The sequence below is a fragment of the Quercus robur genome, chromosome 5 (assembly GCF_932294415.1).
Source record: "Quercus robur chromosome 5, dhQueRobu3.1, whole genome shotgun sequence".
NCBI classification, from domain to species: Eukaryota; Viridiplantae; Streptophyta; class Magnoliopsida; order Fagales; family Fagaceae; genus Quercus; species Quercus robur.
The window spans coordinates 70498309-70516509 of record NC_065538.1 but is presented as its reverse complement, the minus strand read 5'-3'; the positions used below and the strand labels follow the sequence as shown (position 1 = coordinate 70516509).

The 18201-nt window shown below is 33.1% G+C and overlaps 2 protein-coding genes across 4 annotated transcripts; one reads left to right on the top strand and one right to left on the bottom strand.

Moving 5' to 3' along the window:
- Positions 1-2861: 2861 nt before the first annotated feature.
- Positions 2862-10470, bottom strand: LOC126726910 (uncharacterized). Of its 3 annotated transcripts, XM_050432326.1 has the most exons (7): positions 9433-10470; positions 6076-6162; positions 5754-5836; positions 5554-5670; positions 4587-5402; positions 3961-4177; positions 2862-3663 (listed from the first exon to the last, which is right to left on the bottom strand). In XM_050432326.1, exons 1-7 carry the CDS (start codon positions 9728-9730, stop codon positions 3266-3268), a joined length of 2016 nt encoding a protein of 671 aa, XP_050288283.1. In that variant the 5' UTR covers positions 9731-10470; the 3' UTR covers positions 2862-3265. The 3 variants fall into 3 exon arrangements, with proteins under 3 accessions (XP_050288283.1, XP_050288284.1, XP_050288286.1); XM_050432327.1 differs by lacking the exon at positions 6076-6162 and having other exon boundaries at positions 9433-10468; XM_050432329.1 differs by lacking the exon at positions 6076-6162 and having other exon boundaries at positions 5754-5850; positions 9433-9581.
- Positions 10471-16823: 6353 nt separating this feature from the next.
- Positions 16824-17643, top strand: LOC126726909 (uncharacterized). Its single transcript, XM_050432325.1, has one exon. The coding sequence runs from the start codon at positions 16917-16919 to the stop codon at positions 17529-17531; it is 615 nt and encodes a 204-aa protein (XP_050288282.1). The 5' UTR covers positions 16824-16916; the 3' UTR covers positions 17532-17643.
- The last annotated feature ends 558 nt before the right edge of the window (positions 17644-18201 follow it).

Genomic DNA, 18201 nt, shown 5'->3' with positions numbered 1-18201 from the left:
CTAAAAAAAACGCTAAAAGGTGCGATGACTATGAGATTAAGAGAAACATAAGTTTATATTTTCAACATAATTCGTAAATGCGGACAGAATTTCAGCCTATCTATAAAACTTGTTGATAAAATCATATAGTATATAATAAAAAGGCAACAAATACACAAAATCTATTCAATTTGATGAAAGGAAAAAAATACTTGCAAGGTTGTAGGTAGGGTAGAGAGGAGAAGGGAAGAATATAGAAAATAATTGTAAGGTAGTTAGCAGAAAGAATAATACACCAAAACATTGTGTGTATATATAGAGAGAATTTTAGGTTGTGATGAAGATGATATAAACAAAAAGAAAAAGTTTAAGTGAAAATCAAATAATTTTTTTTTTACTTTATTATTATTTATTAGGAAAATGATGACATAAGATGCAATTTATCCCAAAAAAGAAAAGAAAAAAGAAACATAGTAAAAAGAAAAAATTCTATCTTATTTGCTTTTATGTATTTTTAATCTCTCTTTTTTACTATTATTTAAATTCTATCTTCTTTTTTTTTTTTTTTAATGTAGGTAATTCTATCCTATTGATTTTAGGTTTTGTTGATAACATTTTAGATAGACACAATTAGAGTTGTAGTTGTAAATCAAATGCTTTCTTTTTTTACTTGATTATTAGGAAAAAGATGACATTATGTAGTAAAAAAAAAGGGGTAGTCACATGATAAAAATTAACAATGCATATTTATTCTATTGATATTCTATCTTATTTGCTTTTGTGTATTTTTTTATTTTTATTTTTTGAAATTCTATCTTTTTTTTATAGCTAATACTATCCTATTGATTTTAGGCTTTGTTGATAATATTTAAGATAGACACAATTGTAGGTTGTAGTTGTATGGTACCAACCTACTAAATTTAATCTCTTTTTGAAATTTTAGAAAACACTTATTGTAGGTTGCATGTTTTGTTAAAACAACTATTGCTATTTTATCCAAAGAAATTAATAAGAACAAATAAAATGTTGTTTTTTATCTAAAAATTACTGTAATTTGGTGTAGACACTTGGTACCAGTGGCGGAGCCTGGATTTCAACTCAGGGAGGGCAAGATTAAATGACACCTCGATACTCATTATTATGATCATGTTTCTTCATAAGCTCAATTAACTACAAGTGTGTGTCTATATATATATATATATATATATATATATATATATATATTTATATATTTCATATCATTCAAATAAAGAAAACAAAAATAATCAAACTATAGTAAATAATAATAATAATAAAATAATATAAATACATAATGTTGAAATTAAAATAAATTGAGAAAATAAATTAATGTAGGAGTGTTAAAAATATAATAATATACTTATAAAGTTGTATTAATGTTTTAGTGCCTTGAATTCTTTTAAATTTTTTTATAGAATTAAGCATATGTTTCTTTATTTGTTTAAGTAGTTAAAATTTAGATTTATAAAAAGAGTACGAAACTGTGAAAAATTAGAAGAAAATATGATTCATGTTAAAGACACTATAAAAATTCATAGCAATTTCACAACATTCCTCAAATTAGCACATCACCTCATAAATGTGGGTCATTAAAAAAAATTTAAATCATATATTGTGGTTTACATCCTGAATGGAAAGAACACAAAGTAGATTTTTTTAATGCTCTACACACAAAAAGAAGGTGATCTCAATTTTTTCATCATTTACCTTTTTTATGTCTAAAAAACACTAGTAGTTTGTAGTTTGTACTATATACTGTGACCATGTGAGAAGCAAAGAAATTCTATAATAGTGAATTTAACTATTTAAGTGGCCCACTAGGAAAAGACGAAAACTATTATTGTGATAGTTTTTTTTTTTTTTTTTCCTTAAAGAAACATGCTTTCTTATATGTGTAGAGGGGCAATTTAGGCTTTCTAATATCAAACTCTAATATTATACTATTATATGGTTCAAAAAAATATTATACTATTATATACAAATTCAAGGGCAGGTCAGGGGGGCAGCTACCCCCTCTCCCCCCCACCCCCCCACGGCTTCGATTCTGTTTGACACAACTATAACTTCTAAGCCCAACTTTTATATATATATATATATATATATATATATATATAGATTTGGTATGTTTCATGTATTATAATATCTCATGACATTATAATACAGAGATATTATAATACATGAAGCGATGACATCCCAAATATATACACTTAAGCCGCTGACCAAAGAGGGGATAGAAATAATCCAAAAGAACTGCTTTCCCCGGAGGAACTGCAGCATCAGAAGTGGGAAACTTGAATACCATAATAGAATTTATTTCTAGAAATATTTGTGAGACCCTTAACCCAAGCCCATGGGTCAATTTTTGCACAGGGAAAATTTAATGGGCCTTACCCAAGTTATATATGAATTTGGATTGAAAATTTGAGAATCTTCATCCAATAAAAGCCTAAAAGAGTAAGCGGGTCTCAACGTTGAGATAGTATCTCAATTTCTTAAGACAACTCTTTCACAACACATGTAGATCCCACATGTTATGTGAGAGATGTCTTCTAAGATTATCTCGTAAGATAATTTTCCATTAGAGAGAGAGAGAGAGAGAGAATCAAAAAATAAAGCTACAAATTTTAAAGCCACAAAGAATACAACACACAACACTTCTTGAAAAATAAGAAGATTCTTGCATGTTGGGAGTACTGATGAAACCGCAAAATTACAGGCCCATGAAGGCCTAAGGCATGAAACTACCTTTGCTTCCCACACCAAAAAAATAGTACTTCTGCTCCATATCAAAACCATCTTTCCTTAATTCTCTCCTTTTTTAATCCTAGAAAAAAGAACATGGAAAGAGAGGACAATTTTGAAAATAACACAACCTTTAATTTCTTTCCCATACTAAAATAACTTTACAGTTGAAAGTTCAGAACTATACTTGCACTATAAAACTGCGGGTGGAAATTAAAGCACTGTAGTCCTATAATTGAATTGAACTACCTGTCTGCCTAGCCTGGCATTAGTGACCTTAAACTTTGCTTACATCTATAATGCTACTTTTCATCCCCGCCATGTTTAAACCTATCAGATATCTATACACCGCCAATTCGCCTAATGTTAGAAAACTCGATAATCATAATTTTCTGTTTTCCTATACCAACAGTCATGCACCTAAATTTACACAAAGAAAGAACCCAACTTTAAGGATCAATCTTCGACGTCAAAACTCTCTGCCTCGTAAATTCCATTAAGTGACCACTTGCTATGGCTTCAGCTGCTAATCACATCTCTGGTTGGCAGAATCAAGATCACCATTATTGTTATTGTCACCATCTTCATCCTCATCATCGCTACAAGATTGCTTACTGAAATTGACCCCCTTCATTTTTTCCAGGAGGTCATTGTGTATGGCTAAATTGGGTGATGCTTGCTTGTCTTCTTCAACTGCTTCAAGTTTGGGAGTTGTGAAAACTTTGGGCTCCAACAATGCAGAGCCACCACACTCAGATGCTTCAGCTGAAGTAGAACACATCGAGAGCTTCAAGCTAGGACTGACATTTTCAGATAAATAGCTGAGTATGTCAGGCTTCGGTTTTATATCAACCCATCTGTTCCCTACCCAATCTCTGGAAGTTCGAAGATTCGTTCTCTTGAGCTTAAGAAACTTGTCTTCGCCTAATATCACAGGATAGGTCATGTAAGTCAACATAACAACTGATGGGTATAACCATAACATTATTCATCACTTATTAGCAGGTCAATAAGCCCATGTACACCCCCCCATACAATGTCACAAGAAAAGTCGAACTTTTTTCCGATTGGTATGTTACACACGAATCCAATGGGTCTAGAACCCACGACCCCACCCTCCACCTAGCACTTGTAAGATGAGGAGGTGCCAGTTGAGCTAGAGCTCATTGGCAAGATTAAATTAAGTTTAAATGCATCAGATATTGCTAAATTAAAATATACCAGGGAAGTAAACATGCACAGCATCATTTCCAGATGTGTCAAATCCAGTTATAACACCTTCCCACCAGCCATCACTCCACCATGCATCAACTGCTGCGCCAACCTCCAACGTACAGTCCGTAAAATCCTCAGGAGGCCTTGGCCGAATTGTCAAGCGGCCTGAGCATCTCATGCCCAATTTATCAGGAGCTGCAACTCTAGATGCAAGGACCCATTCCTACATATTAACAAAAAATGATAAAATTCTATTTTTGTTCCTGGTTAGTTCTTTATTTGAAAGGAAACATTTAATGCACATGCACATGCTCAAACCAATTGCTGGGATGGGCCACCTCTCTCTGGTTCTATAGGCTGGCAATCATCAGAATTATTATTACTTCAACCAATAAACAATTAACAGAACCATCAGTATAGCGTTAACAGCCTAATTGCTTACCATCCAATTTATGTTATCAAACTTCATTGTGTATGTACTGAGGTGGGGCCCAATAGAAAAAAAGAAAAAAAGACAAAAAAGAAGAAGAAAAGAATAGGCATTCTACCAATATTTGCCTCTGCCACAACCTATGTTTCATTCCCAATGAAAGCCAAGGAAAATTCAGAGCTTAAATTTATGGAGAATTTACCTCTAGATTGCCACTTTCATCTGCATCCTGGACATCATTGTAATGAACTTTCAGACGCTTCTCAGATGCCTGCAAGATCTTACACCTAAACCAGCAGCCTCGAATGCCACTATCTTGACAGAGCAGTTCTATCTTCTCATCAACCTTAAAAGAAACAGGACACTGGACCTGGGGTTCAACGATCTTTATTCCCATCATTTTCCTTGAAAATCTTAATTTCAACTTTGGATAATTTGGTTCACACTTCGTTAATTGATTCCTAGGGAGTGAATTTCTGACACCAGAAGAACCAGTTACAGGTCCTTGATGCTCCTTGTGACTTCTGTTCCTCTTAGAACCCACCCTTACGGAATCATCATGTGCAAACTCTTCCTCATCTTCCACATGCAATTTATGGCGCTTAAGTTTTTGCTTGGGCACAAGAGAACAATCTAAGGAAGAGAGGATTGCTTGATTAGAATACCCGCACAATTTAGGAAGAGTGAAGGGCTTGATCTTATTGTTCCTGAACTGCCTAAAACACATGTGGATTCCAGGAGAAGTAGGTGCAACAGCAGACACAAATTTTTCATAATGCTTAGGAGTCAACACCGTTGCAGGGCCATCAATACACTCAGCACTGATCACCTGAACATGAGGTGTGATGAAAACTTCTCTTGGATGTGGATTAAGTTGAGGGATTAAATCTTCAACTTCCTTATTATGGAGAAACCACCGCACTTTCACCTTTTTGAGTCCTTTCTTGTCTTCATAAATATCTTCCAAGTAACCAAGATATTGTCCTTCTTCACCCATAATAAATACAAATGAATGAACCTGCACATCAGGGAAAAATCAAGGAAAAACAAAAAAAAAAACAAAAATGATATTCTTGAGAATCTAAATATAAGTGAGAGAAATTGTAACACCACTTAACAAGGGCAAGACCATTAATAAATGTAGAAACAACCAATGTGTTGGTGCTTACAGCTATGGTGGTGCCATTCCTGTCAAAAGCTGGGTAGTGCTTTAGCTGTTTGGCACAGATCCAAGCAACACCAGACCATACAATGTCTGAATTTTGAACTTTCAGTTTCCTTGGAACCTGGATTTATGAGAATTCAAAATTTCATAATAAAGAACATGCACTAATCTAGAAGCAGATAACAAACTACAGTAAATGGATACCATATGATCGGGAAAGCATGTTTTACGCCCAGCCATTGATACTTCAAGAGATCCTAAAGCTTGCCTTGAGTCTGTTGGTGTATCTGTTTCACATATACTAATATTGTTTCAAAATCTTCCCCTTCAATAATGGAAAGAAAGCTTCACTCACAGATAATCCACTGAAGACTGATTTCATGACTTAAGTTTATGGATATATGTAAATATAATAATGTGACAAGAAGACAATGCACAAATTCAAGTGTGATGCCCACAATTAAATACCAAAAGAAGCGAAAACTTAGGAATGCAACAACTTATAAATCATAGAATGCTTCCATACATTTCTGGCAAGTGGAAAGGTAAAGGGGCCCCTGGTTCAACCCAAGATCCAACCTGGCCAATTTGAATCCCTTAGCATGTTTTGATTCCGTTTCAATTGAATAATAAAAAAATAAGCAGTCTGCTTATCATAAGGGTAACAAGCCCACTCAAGACTAAACCATCTATCTATGCATAGTGTTAGGCAAATGGGGGAGCTCAAAACTTTGGAGAGAGATATCTGCCCTTCTCGTTCCAAAGATATTGGACTTATGGGATAAAACAGACAGTGATAAATATATTGTAATTGCTATTTAAATACTTGTAAACAATTATTTTAAACATGCATAATTTATTCTAAAGATGAAAAAAGAAAAAAAATTATATCCTATAACGATAACGCAAATGATTCCTGGTTCAATTAATAATACCTACTTTAACTGGAAACTCTTAGTTGTAATCTCTTGGTAATCAGTTTCTAAAAACAAAATAGGAATTAGAAACTAAAGAAAGGCTATTCTATTTTGCTCCACTACCACAACAAAAACCAAACATTAGTCCCAAAATTTTTGGGATCAGCTATGAATTCTCAACAAAATAATCATGATAGATCACATGTATTCTTTTTCGCCATTCTATTTGAAGTCATACCCTTAATTACTTCCTTAATTGACATGCCCTTTTTACTACTTCTATTAATTGTATTTTTGGTCTTCTTCCTCTATCTTTTTTCATTCCCTAAACTTGAATCAACTGACTCTTTCTCATTGGTGTATTAGTCGCTCTCCTTTGAACATGACCAAACTATCTCAGGTGACTCCCCCTTATTTTTTCCACCCCTGCATTCCATTTCATCACATGATTACCACACTAAATTAATTTTCTGCCTTTCCCATAACTTGTAATTGCATATGTCAAACAATAGTTAAATCAAACAAAAAATAATTGATTCCCAAATATAGTAAAAACAATCACAAGAGTAAATCATACAACAGCTAACCATTCTCATATAAAGTAAAAATGCCATTCCTCTTACACTCTTAAAGAGAAAAGACTCTAAGACAGTTTAAACTAGAAAAACTCTTAAAGAACTAAAACTTCCCATATGCTTTAAACTAGAGTAACAGCATGTTAACCCAATCATACAGTTTTCTAGACAAGTAAATTTCATGATTCACCATACAGACTCTGTTTAATCAACCCATGGAATCCATTGCCATAATGTCAATTGGTATTTTTGGACAGAAATTCACTGCTGGTGTGAACTAAAATTCCTAAGATTTAACAGATGCAGTAAAATGCCAGCATAATTAGCATTTTGAAATTCACAAATGATGAAAGGTGGAGATCTAGTTGAGGCTTTAAATTGAGAAGGCAAAGAGAAAAAAAAAAAGGCATTGAAGTTATAGATTTAGGAACAAAGGAGTTGGATCTGTAACAATTATAAACAATTGAAAAGAAATAATGCAAAGCATGAAGAAAAATTGACAAAGGTTTCAAGGTATGCTACTGTACCCCCTTCGTTGTTGCTGCTTGAGGATCCTATCAACAAACTCATCAAATCTTTCTCTCTCTCTCTCTCTCAAAAGTGGATGAAGTGGTTTGTAAATATCGAAGGCGAAAAGGACGTGGCAGCAAGAGCTTATAAGAGCATGCAAATACACAGACATGTAACACCAGCCACTCATACATGGAAAGATGGTACAATATAACTGGCTGACCGCTCTCTCTCTCTCTCTCTCTCTCTCTCTCTCAATTGAGTTGGGTGCGCTGGGTTTTTTAAAAATCAAAGAAGTAAAAGAAGAAGGTGAGGTGGCAAGAAGAGCTTATGATTCTATCAACATAGTCAGACATGCAAATACCAACCTCTCTTTCTCAAAAGATGGTCTGATAAAATTGACTTAAATTTTTTTTCACACAAGTATTAAGTGTTTCTTATGACACAAAACTTCTCTTAAAATAACAATCTATACTTGGTGGTTCAAAGTCAGATCATCGTAATAGATACTACTTTAATTGAAGCTAAGAAAGAAACTACAACCCCTGAAATCGATTCTGAGCCATAGGAGTATAATGAATTTTAAAGAAAATATGACCTATTCCCATCCTAATACAAAATATTATCTTAAAATGATAGCATCTCTAACGTGTAGAATCAAGTTAATTTCTATCTTCTAATCCCAAATCTATAAAGGATCACTCCAATCTTAATTAAAAGGTATACTAAATTAACATATTGGTCTTATAATAGTATTTTTCCAGCCTGACTAGCCACATTCATTCAAAATATAAAGTTAAGACCAATAATAAAAAGTACCACTATGAACGGTTACTCATGAAAAATGATGAGTTATTACTCCTAAATACTTACCATGCCAGTAGATAACATATAACGGTGTGCACTTGCACATGCACATGCATGTGAGAAAGGGGGAATCATAAATGAGTAAAATCTATTTTGGTAAATTAAAAGAAAAAAGTGCAAGTATACACCTTTTAGTGCGTGACAACAAGATATTGCCAAACATTTACAGAGTTTTCCATGGATACTCTTTTAGTATGTATCCAAAAGTTTCAGAAAAACCTCCGCATATTGAAACCCATTGAGACTATAACATATAGAATCAAAGGCATTTTCAGTCAGATCATATATTTAAGGTAACAACTATATTAATTGTTAGCTTTGACTTGAGAATAGAAGCTTACATAGAAACCAATTTGAGGAGTAACAATTTTAACTTCAAAACTGTTACCCTTTGTAGAACACAATCTTGCATGAACTTCATATTCATAAACCTAAGTGTCCCAAGTGCTAGTTTTCTTCCATATTAAATTTTATTTGGTGCAATTTGTTGCACCAATTCCTTTTTATAAGTAAGTTTTGGTGGAAAGGAGAGGTACAAGGGGAGATTTGAAAAAGTTGGTAGCATCAATGCTGTTGTAAAGTTTTGCAATAAGTTCCAATCAATTACCATTTACTCTACAAAGACTACAATGATTAAACATTATAGAAAGGAATTTATAATTCAACATCTAGGTGGAACGAATTCAACATGACCAAAGGTGGAAATACTTAACCATGTTAACAAATGGTCAGTACGGAAGCAACATGTTACACATAATTCGATAAGCAACAACAATCTTCACATTGCACTATCATAGAAAATTTCTTTTCTCCCAAGCAGTAAATTTTGATCATGCACGCAAATTACTATCATAAACCCTGCATCTCAATGCTTGTGTTCTTATATATACAATTTAGGTGTAAACAACATGTTGAGGCTAGTATTATGCTATTCATTGATTTCATTCAATATAGATCCCCAAACTTCAAATTTCTAATTAAGGAATAAAAAATTGTAAGACATTCAATACATACTTGATATATCCGAATATGGCACACGATGCCTTGAGACCAAGGAGTCAAGCCACTCTACCACTTCTCTTCTCGCCCGCCACTTTCTGCACACATTGACAGATCTCTCGAGGTCGTAAAATTGAATAAAATCATCTGAGACAACATAGGTCATGTGTCTTACACTCCTCTCAGTTCCTATAACAGCAAGAACTACATCCCCAGATACACCCTTTAAATAAAAATGAGTAACACGGTTACCACGCTCATGCCTTATAATGTGCTCCTCCCAAGACACAAAACTAGGATCATTCACATCCATAATTATAAAGAGCCCCAAAAGAGTTCAAGGAGCCTTCTCTATCACATTCAGCTAAAAAACCCCAAATCAAGCAACAAAACCTTTGATACTCAACAAAACCCAACTTTTTACACACTAAAAGGTAAAACAATCGAACCCCAGTTCACAAAACAGAAAAATGGCACTTTGGTTCTCACAAAAACTCTAACCCCCCCAAGTCAAGGAAAGCCATAAGACACACAAAACAGACAAAACCCAATTCAGCAAAACTCACCCACACTCAATATCTATGAGGAAAAACGCAGTATACATCAAAAAATTACATGGTTCTATCTGTGGAGCAAACAAATTGGGGTTTAGCCAAAAGGGAAAAGAAACGCATTGACTGGAAGATAGCAGTCCAAAAACTGAACAGGGGGTTTGGTTGTTTCAGTCTTGGAACGAAGCAGAGAAGGCTCAAAAGCAAAATAAAGGTAAATAAACCAAAAGGGTCTCTAATGGTGGTTTGGATAAACAAAACAAAAATAAAAAACGAGAGAAAAAAAAAAAGTACAACTTTGCTGAGAGTTTCACAGTCTCCTTAGTAATACAAATAACTATGAAAAGTTCATAAAGGCACCGAGTGAGTGTGAGTGACACAGGGAGAGAGAGAGAGAGAGAAGGTTCAGGGTTTTGCAGAGCTTTGAGGGACAAAGGCAAAGGCACACAAGACAACAGGTTTGGAGAGAGAGAGAGAGAGAGAGAGAGAGGCGGAGGCAAAGGAGGAAGGACATGAAAGGAATTATGGGAAAGGTGTAGGGAGATACTTGGTACTGAAAAATTCGATATCTGATTTTGTACACATGGCAAGGAATCAGTACAGCATCGCATCGCATCAGCATTTAGAGTTTGATATTGGATTCGAATTTCAGTAATGTTACTTAGAACAAACTTTTTACAATATTTTTTTTTTTTTGACTAAAATATAATTTTGGTCATAAAATTTTATTAAAAAGTTTTTTTTTTATTCATAAACTTTGTAAAGATTTTTTTTTTTTTCATATTTTAGATATAAAAATAAGAATAAAATATGAAATTTTTTAATAGTTTAGGAATGAAAAAAAAATTTATTTTAAAGTTTAGAGATAAAAAAATGAGACATTTTTATTAGTTTAAGGACAAAAAACAAACTTCTTAAAGCTTATTTAGGTATGAGTAACAAACTTTTGCTAAAGTTTAGTGAAGAAAAATTATTATTTTACCTTAATTATTTTTAAAAAATGATTGAAATTGTCTGTGAGTGGTTGGACACGACTTTTTACATGTATTATTTTTTTTTTCCAACCACTTGTGGTTGATTAAACTTGGACTAACCTCGTTGGTTAGACCATTAACTTGATGAATCGGTACCTACATCAATCTGAATGTCTAATTAGATCACTTGCAATTGAACCGGTAAAATTTAGTGGATTCTTTGTGACTCAAACATGTCGTTTTCATCAAATCAATTTTGTAATATGAATAAAATTATTTTTACAAGTCCATTGCAATATCATTTTCTTAAAAAGGAGCATAATGGAAATAGAGAAATTTATACTAGTTGATGCAAGACTTTTTAATGAAGACAGAGATTCAAGTTAATAGCTCAATTTGTAATCCTTGGGAGTAGCTAGTGAGATATGATATATACTTTTTTGTTACTATGATTTTAAAAAATGTCATAAAATTTTTTTAAGCAAAAAAATGTCTGTAATTTTATAATTTCTAGTGTTGCTAATTGTGTAACATGGCTAGCTTTGTTAGAATTAATTTTAATTAGTAATTTAGGCGAATGTATTTTCTCAATTTACATATTTATTTTATTATTTTCCACTTTATTTTTATATATTTTTTAATACTTTTTGAGAAGGTTTAATTTTAAAATTTTTTTTTATTGATCTTATAGTTTGACTAATGACCACTAGTTGAACCAATAAGACTCCTAAACTAGGTCAACATCCCATCTGAGTTTAATAACTATGCATCAACAATTGTGTTAGTACTTGGTAGTATTACATTTAGAAGAGAAAGCACTCCCCCTCCTTTCTACTTTTTTTAAGGGGGTAAGGGTAAGATTTTATGTAAAATGGCATATTATATTTTCAATATCTAAATTATGTGTTACTGTGTGTATGGATTGATACGATAGTTTCAATTGAATGACATTCACTCATTGATAATTGCTTTTTATTCAACGACAATAAACTTCATTAATTAAGTTAACTGAAACTCACATTTAATTTTGTTTTTAAATTACTAATTATGTGAAATTAATAAAATAGTCATCACCATATTTGATTGTTCTCTTTTCCGATGCGGACTCTTGCAATAGGTGGAGGATCCATGCTACTTTGATCATACTTTACATTTTGGAGGGATAAATTTTCACAAGTTTATTTTATAAATGGAGTGATTCGATTATAATATCATTCTATCTATATTAAAAGAAGCAGATAGGATTTATCATTTATGGTCAAGATTTACTTACTTTTCAAGGATCTACCAACGTATGTTCTTATATCCTTGAAGATTAAATCTTAATCATAAAATAAAGTTTTATCATTCCAAAGACGAATGGAGAGAAGTAGTTTAGGGATTTGTAATATAATATAATCAGAGATTTACTCATTTACATATTTGATTTTATCACAATAAAACAAAGCGGGAGTTAATAAACTAATTATGAATAATCGGCACAAAAGCATAAGGTGAAAATTATTGAATATTGATTAATGCTAATCTATTTTATTACTGCTGATATTAATACTTTATTCAAATGCCTTGATTAGATTAATAAATTAGATTTTTCCTGACAAGTAATTCTTTTTTTATTGGTTTCAACTTTCATTGTAATTTATGAAGCTTGAAACATTTATTTATTTTTAAGTAATAAGAGTACCTAGTTACCTACTACAAATTCCAATTAGGTATTTGATTTAATTTAGAGACATTTGTAAATTATTTTCTACATTCTCAATGTAATTGCCACCAACTAATACGGTAATACCCTTGTTCTATTCTCTTAATAAACATATACTCCATTATTCAACCAGAACTCTCTCTCTCTCTCTCTCCCCAAGAACATGGGAGGAGGAGTCCAATCCATTTTCCACTTCTAAAAATATCGAAACTAAGGGTCTATTTGATTGTGGGGGAGAAAGCAGAAGAGAAAATATGAGAGAAAAATGTGTTTGGTTGAGGAAAGGAAGGTGGGGTAAAAATGGTAAGGCCAAAAAATTCTCTCCAAGCCCACCATTTGGAGGAGGTATACCATGCGTATGGCGCATGTATCCTCCCTCACACATGGAGGTGAACTCCATACGTGAAAAGTGTGCTTGGTTGAGGAAAGGAAGGTGGAGTGAAAATGGTGAGGCTTAGGAATTTTCTCTTTGAGCTCACCATTTGGAGGAGGTATACTATGTGTCCGGTACATGTATCCTCCCTCTCATATGGAGGTGGACCCTATCTCTATGTCAGAGGGAGAAAACATACACTGGATACGTGGTGTATTTTCTCCACCATTTGGAGTGAAATCGTTTTCTTCCCAAATTTGGGATAAAATGGGTGTGGGAGTGGGTTTGATGGGAAATTACACATATACCCTCCCTTATTGATCAATGTAGCAGTCTTTTTTTTTCTCCCATGTTTTTTTTTTCCTTAAATATTATTAATTTTTTTCTTAGTACTAGGGGCATAGGAGTAAATTTATACAATTAATATTTTCTATCATTTTATTTTTCTTATCGACCAAAGAAAAGAGTTTTCCATCTCTCTAATTTTTCACGTCCAACTAAACACTATAAGAGAAAACTAAAATATCTTCTATACTTTCACTTTTTCATCCCCCAACTAAATCCACAATCTGAACGGCAAAATGTTTATTTTAGTCCTTAGAGTGATGTTCATGGAACTAGCCCAAGAGGACTCAAGTGCACATTAGCAAGATGTGAGTCCCTTTTTTGACAGTTCCTAGGTCCAATGCTGATGTGGGACATTGGGTCATTGAAAAAGGGAATGGATAGATGTTGGGTGAATTGGGCTTGGCTCACCGCGCCCTATTTGGGCCATTATTACAAACCAATTTGTGCACAAGTACTTGCTGTGTACTTATTGTTTCTTCCTTTTAGAGTGACGTTCATGGAACTAGCCCAAGAGGACTTAAGTGCACATTAGCAAGATGTGAGTCCCTTTTTTGATAGTTCCTAGGTCCAATGCTGATGTGGGACATTGGGTCATTGAAAAAGGGATGGATAGATGTTGGGTGAACTGAACTTGGCTCACTGCGCCCTATTTGGGCTGTTATTACAAACCAATAGAAACAACAAGTACACAACATATAAATGAGCAATGATGATTATGAATGCTTCAAGAAAGTTATATTTGATTAAGTCAAGTGTTAGAGTACATTTGGTCTTACTCTGTGAAGATACTCCACAAGGTCCAATAAGCCGCAAAGATCACAAACTTGGCTAATCCCCTTTGGGTTCTTAAGACTTGTGAAATTTGAGTCCTTTGAATCCAAGTGGCTCCTTGAATATTTTGCTATAAGACCTTTTATAATGCCTCTCTTCGCTTAATGAACTAGGCTTAAAGATTAAAATTCTCTTCTTGTATATTTTTTGGTCTCTTGTGCGTAAAATGATTCCCCTGTCTTCTTTGCTTCCCCCTTTTTTATACTACTCTTGGAGGGCTTTCAAATTATTGTTCTCTCCCTTCGTTTTCTAGGTACTAGAGCTAGTCTCATTTTTTTGAAACATTGGTGGTTGTTCCTTTTCTTATTTCTTCCTTAGGAAAAATCTAGATTCTCTTTTAAGATCAACGTTCCATGATCTTCTCTCAAGGTTTTAAAAGGACATTTCGAAGGTCTTAGAACCTTGATGTTGACTCTTCTTGGTTTGGTCTTTTCCCAGAAATGGGATAGATTCCTCCTTGCAATGAGTGGACCCGAAAAGCCTTTGACAGCATGTCCTCTGCCTTGCCCGAGGTCCCTCGGTTCCTTCATTGGGTTTTGATCCTAAAGCCATCACTTGTCCCTATCATTTCTTCCTACCTCATTGGAGCTTGATTTTGACTGGACTTCCAATGGCTTCTTCCCTTAATTTCCCTTCTTCGAGAATATGCATGGCTCATTTCCAGACCATCCTTTAGGTCGTCCACGTCTTACTCAGCATTTTCAAATTTTTCCCAAGGGACTTACTTCTTGGGGGTGGAGGACCTGTTCATAGCCCAAGCTTGGGTTCTCTTCCTTTCCACACTTCTTTGATTTTTCTTCACTTGCTGGGCCTTTGGGCCTTCATAGCCCTTTTTATCTTTACAAACTAGGCTTTCTCTTGTTAAGGTTCATGGTCCTTCCTTGTCTTCATGGGCTGGACTTCCTTGTCACATTTTGGACCTCAACACAAGATAAACCTTTTTTTTGTAGTTGAAAGGGGCTAATATATTAGACTAATCAAAATTATAAATGATTCTATTATATATGTTAGCCGTCCTATCAAGGGCAAGCAATTTCTTCACCACAAATAGTGGGTAGTCAAAAAGCACAAAAATTGAATCTAGATTATAGCCCAACTTAGCCAGTGCATCAACACAATGATTGGCCTCTTTGTACACTTGCTTAATGTGAGCCCTAAGAATTGCTTTCAATAGGTTCCTACAATCATTAAGCAATGGTTCCAAGAACTAGTTAGTAGTGGAACTCTTCATAAGTTGGGCAACAATTAAAGCATTAATTCTATAATAAGATTTTTCTTTTTTTAATTTCTAGATTTGAAGCAAGATTGAGACCATCTTTCAAAGCTGAAAACTTAGTTGTACAATTAGTTAATATGCTTGAGCCTTTAGAGAAGCCTCGAATCTATTCTCCTTTACTATTTCATAGTAGACCTCCACCTCTTGCCCTTCTTGGGTTACCTGTGGCTGATCGATCAATATTGAGAGTGATCCAACTTGAAGGTGGCTTCTTCCAATTTACTCGAACAATGGTCTTTGTAGTTAAAAATTTTTTTTTTTTTTTTGAGAAACTTTGTAGTTAAAAATTTGTCGTTGAGTCATTGAGAGGAAGGAAGACATAAGACCAATCCCACTTGCCTACCATATTGTTATTATTAGGACAAAGTTTGACTACAAACTTGATTGTAACCTAAGATTACATCTCCTACTAAAAAAATAAACATAACTATATATTTTGAAAATCTAATTATTGAATTACATGTTTTTTATGTTCTTAACACACATATCAAATTTTTTACAAATCAGATATTATTTACTATTTGATCTATAAATTTATTTTTTTAGCATAATTTTAGATTACAAAAATTTGAAATTTAAACATTTGATTGATGACATAGTTATTAATTTTTGTTTTCTTGAAATTTTGCAAGTATGGAAAATATAAGAAGAAAATGTAATCTAATTGTGGATTTATCAAAATTCACATCCAATAAATGGATATTGAGCAAAGTTGTAACCTAAGAAGAAATTGTAATCCAATGGTGGATTTATCAAAATTCACAATTTAATAAAAAGCGATGGAGCAAAGTTGTAGCCTTAGGCTACAACTAAATATGTTGAAAACTTTATCCTTATTATTATTGTTGTTGTTGTTGTTGTTAGGAGAAATTATACAAAAAAGACTGGAGTTTATAACTTGTTTCATCATAAAGTTTCAAACTCATGAAACCATTTCAATTTAAAGTTCATGTCCATCTTTGTTTTTATGGGTAGTAACAAAACAAAGAAAAACTATAAATTGTTGATAACAAAAATAACAAAAATGGACCTAATGAAAAATAACAAAATTGAGATGAATAGAAGCTTCAAATTAGAAAATTTTCCATAAATTTATTATTTTAATTCGGAAAAAATGGACCTAATCTATGTGGTATAATTTTAGGCTTTTTATTTATTTATTTAAATTTCTGCTTATTCTTCCTGCTATTATTATTATCACAACTGCGCAGGTTACCAATCTTTTCTCTCTTTTTTTTCTTAATTGAAAAGGTTACGTATATATCTTTTTTTTTTTTTTTTTTTTTTTGAATTACGTATATATCTTTTATCACTCGTGGGACACCAAATAAGATGGGCTCTAGAGTCTAGAAGATAAGATAGCATTGTGTACATCTTCTTGCCCATTCATATCACTTTACCACTTTAGACAGTCTCGGTAACATAGATAACGTTCAAGAAAATGAAGACCTTTTTCTTGAGATCCCAGTTCAATCTACTTCGTTGCACCACTTTCACCGATTCAACTTCAAATCCTCCATTCCTCGCACCCATCAAAACCACATCATATCCAAAACACATTAAAGATCTTCCCACATCTGTTCCACTTTCAAAAAATACTACCATCCGAAGACAAAATCTAGTTTTTCCTACAAAATCCAATCACATAAGCAAGCCCTTAGTCTTAGAACTCGTTCCCAAATGCCAAACTCCCTTGAAGGAGGACCTTCTTCAAGTTTACTCGAATGGGTATTCAAGGTTTGTTATATTAGGAGCTGTTTCTCTAGGACTGATGCTGTTTCTTATGGGAATGGATGACCAGAAAGCTTTGGCTCTTGGTCCAGAAGGGCCTCTGGTGGAAGAGTTTTGGGAAAATGTGAGAAGATATGGTCTATACGCTCTGACAGTCAGTACAGGTGCTATTTACACAATCTTTCAGCCTATATTCGAGTTGCTGAAGAATCCCATTTCAGCAATTCTCATCCTAACCGTCTTTGGGGGAGCCATTTACATTGTTTCTCAAGTTCTTTCTGCAATGGTTGGTGTATCTGATTTCACTTATGATTATGGATATTAGATTATAACTTTGTAAGTTTTTTTTGTATGAAAAGGTTTCCTGGCCTTAATTTAGCTCAAGAAAACATGTCTTTCTTCATTTATTTTAATAAATAAGTCAAATTTAAACCTAAGTCAAATTTAATCTTAAGTTTAAAATCGACTATTAAACAATCAGAGTTTAAACATAAAAATGGGCTCCTGAACTAGCTTGTGAATATAAGGCTCGATATATCATTATATATTTATATGAACAAAATGCTTAAGTTTGTATATGAGTTCCTAAACTCAAATTATTCAACCTAACTCAAATAATAAATGTCATATATAATTTACTTATTATTAATTATTAGCATATATTTGTGAAGGGATGAAAATTTTAGTCCTAATATTTACTATATAGTAAAAGAATTAGTTAATCAAGTCATTTATGAACAAGTTTGAGCGTGTTTGAAAAGAAAATAGACAAAGTATGAACACCTAATCTAATTAGGAAATGAACTTGGCCTATGTTAAAAAAATTAACAATCTTAACTTTTAATACTCGACTCAACTTGTTCATGTATTCAGGTTGAAGGAGAATTTCTTAATTAATACACATCCTTAGTAGTTCAAGTTATCTCAATAATTAAAATTTCTTGTTGTGAAATAAAGATATAATGATCCAAATTCATATACACTTGAAAAAAGAT

Excerpts from the sequence above, each read along its gene's own strand:
- LOC126726910 (XM_050432326.1), bottom strand. The coding sequence starts at position 9,730 with ATGGATGTGAATGATCCTAGTTTTGTGTCTTGGGAGGAGCACATTATA. Across the intron at positions 6,163-9,432 it reads GCCATATTCGGATATATCAA|AATCAAAACATGCTAAGGGA; the intron begins GTATGTATTGAA and ends CAATTGAAACGG. Across the intron at positions 5,837-6,075 it reads CCTTTCCACTTGCCAGAAAT|ATACACCAACAGACTCAAGG; the intron begins GTATGGAAGCAT and ends TATGTGAAACAG.
- LOC126726909 (XM_050432325.1), top strand. The coding sequence starts at position 16,917 with ATGAAGACCTTTTTCTTGAGATCCCAGTTCAATCTACTTCGTTGCACC.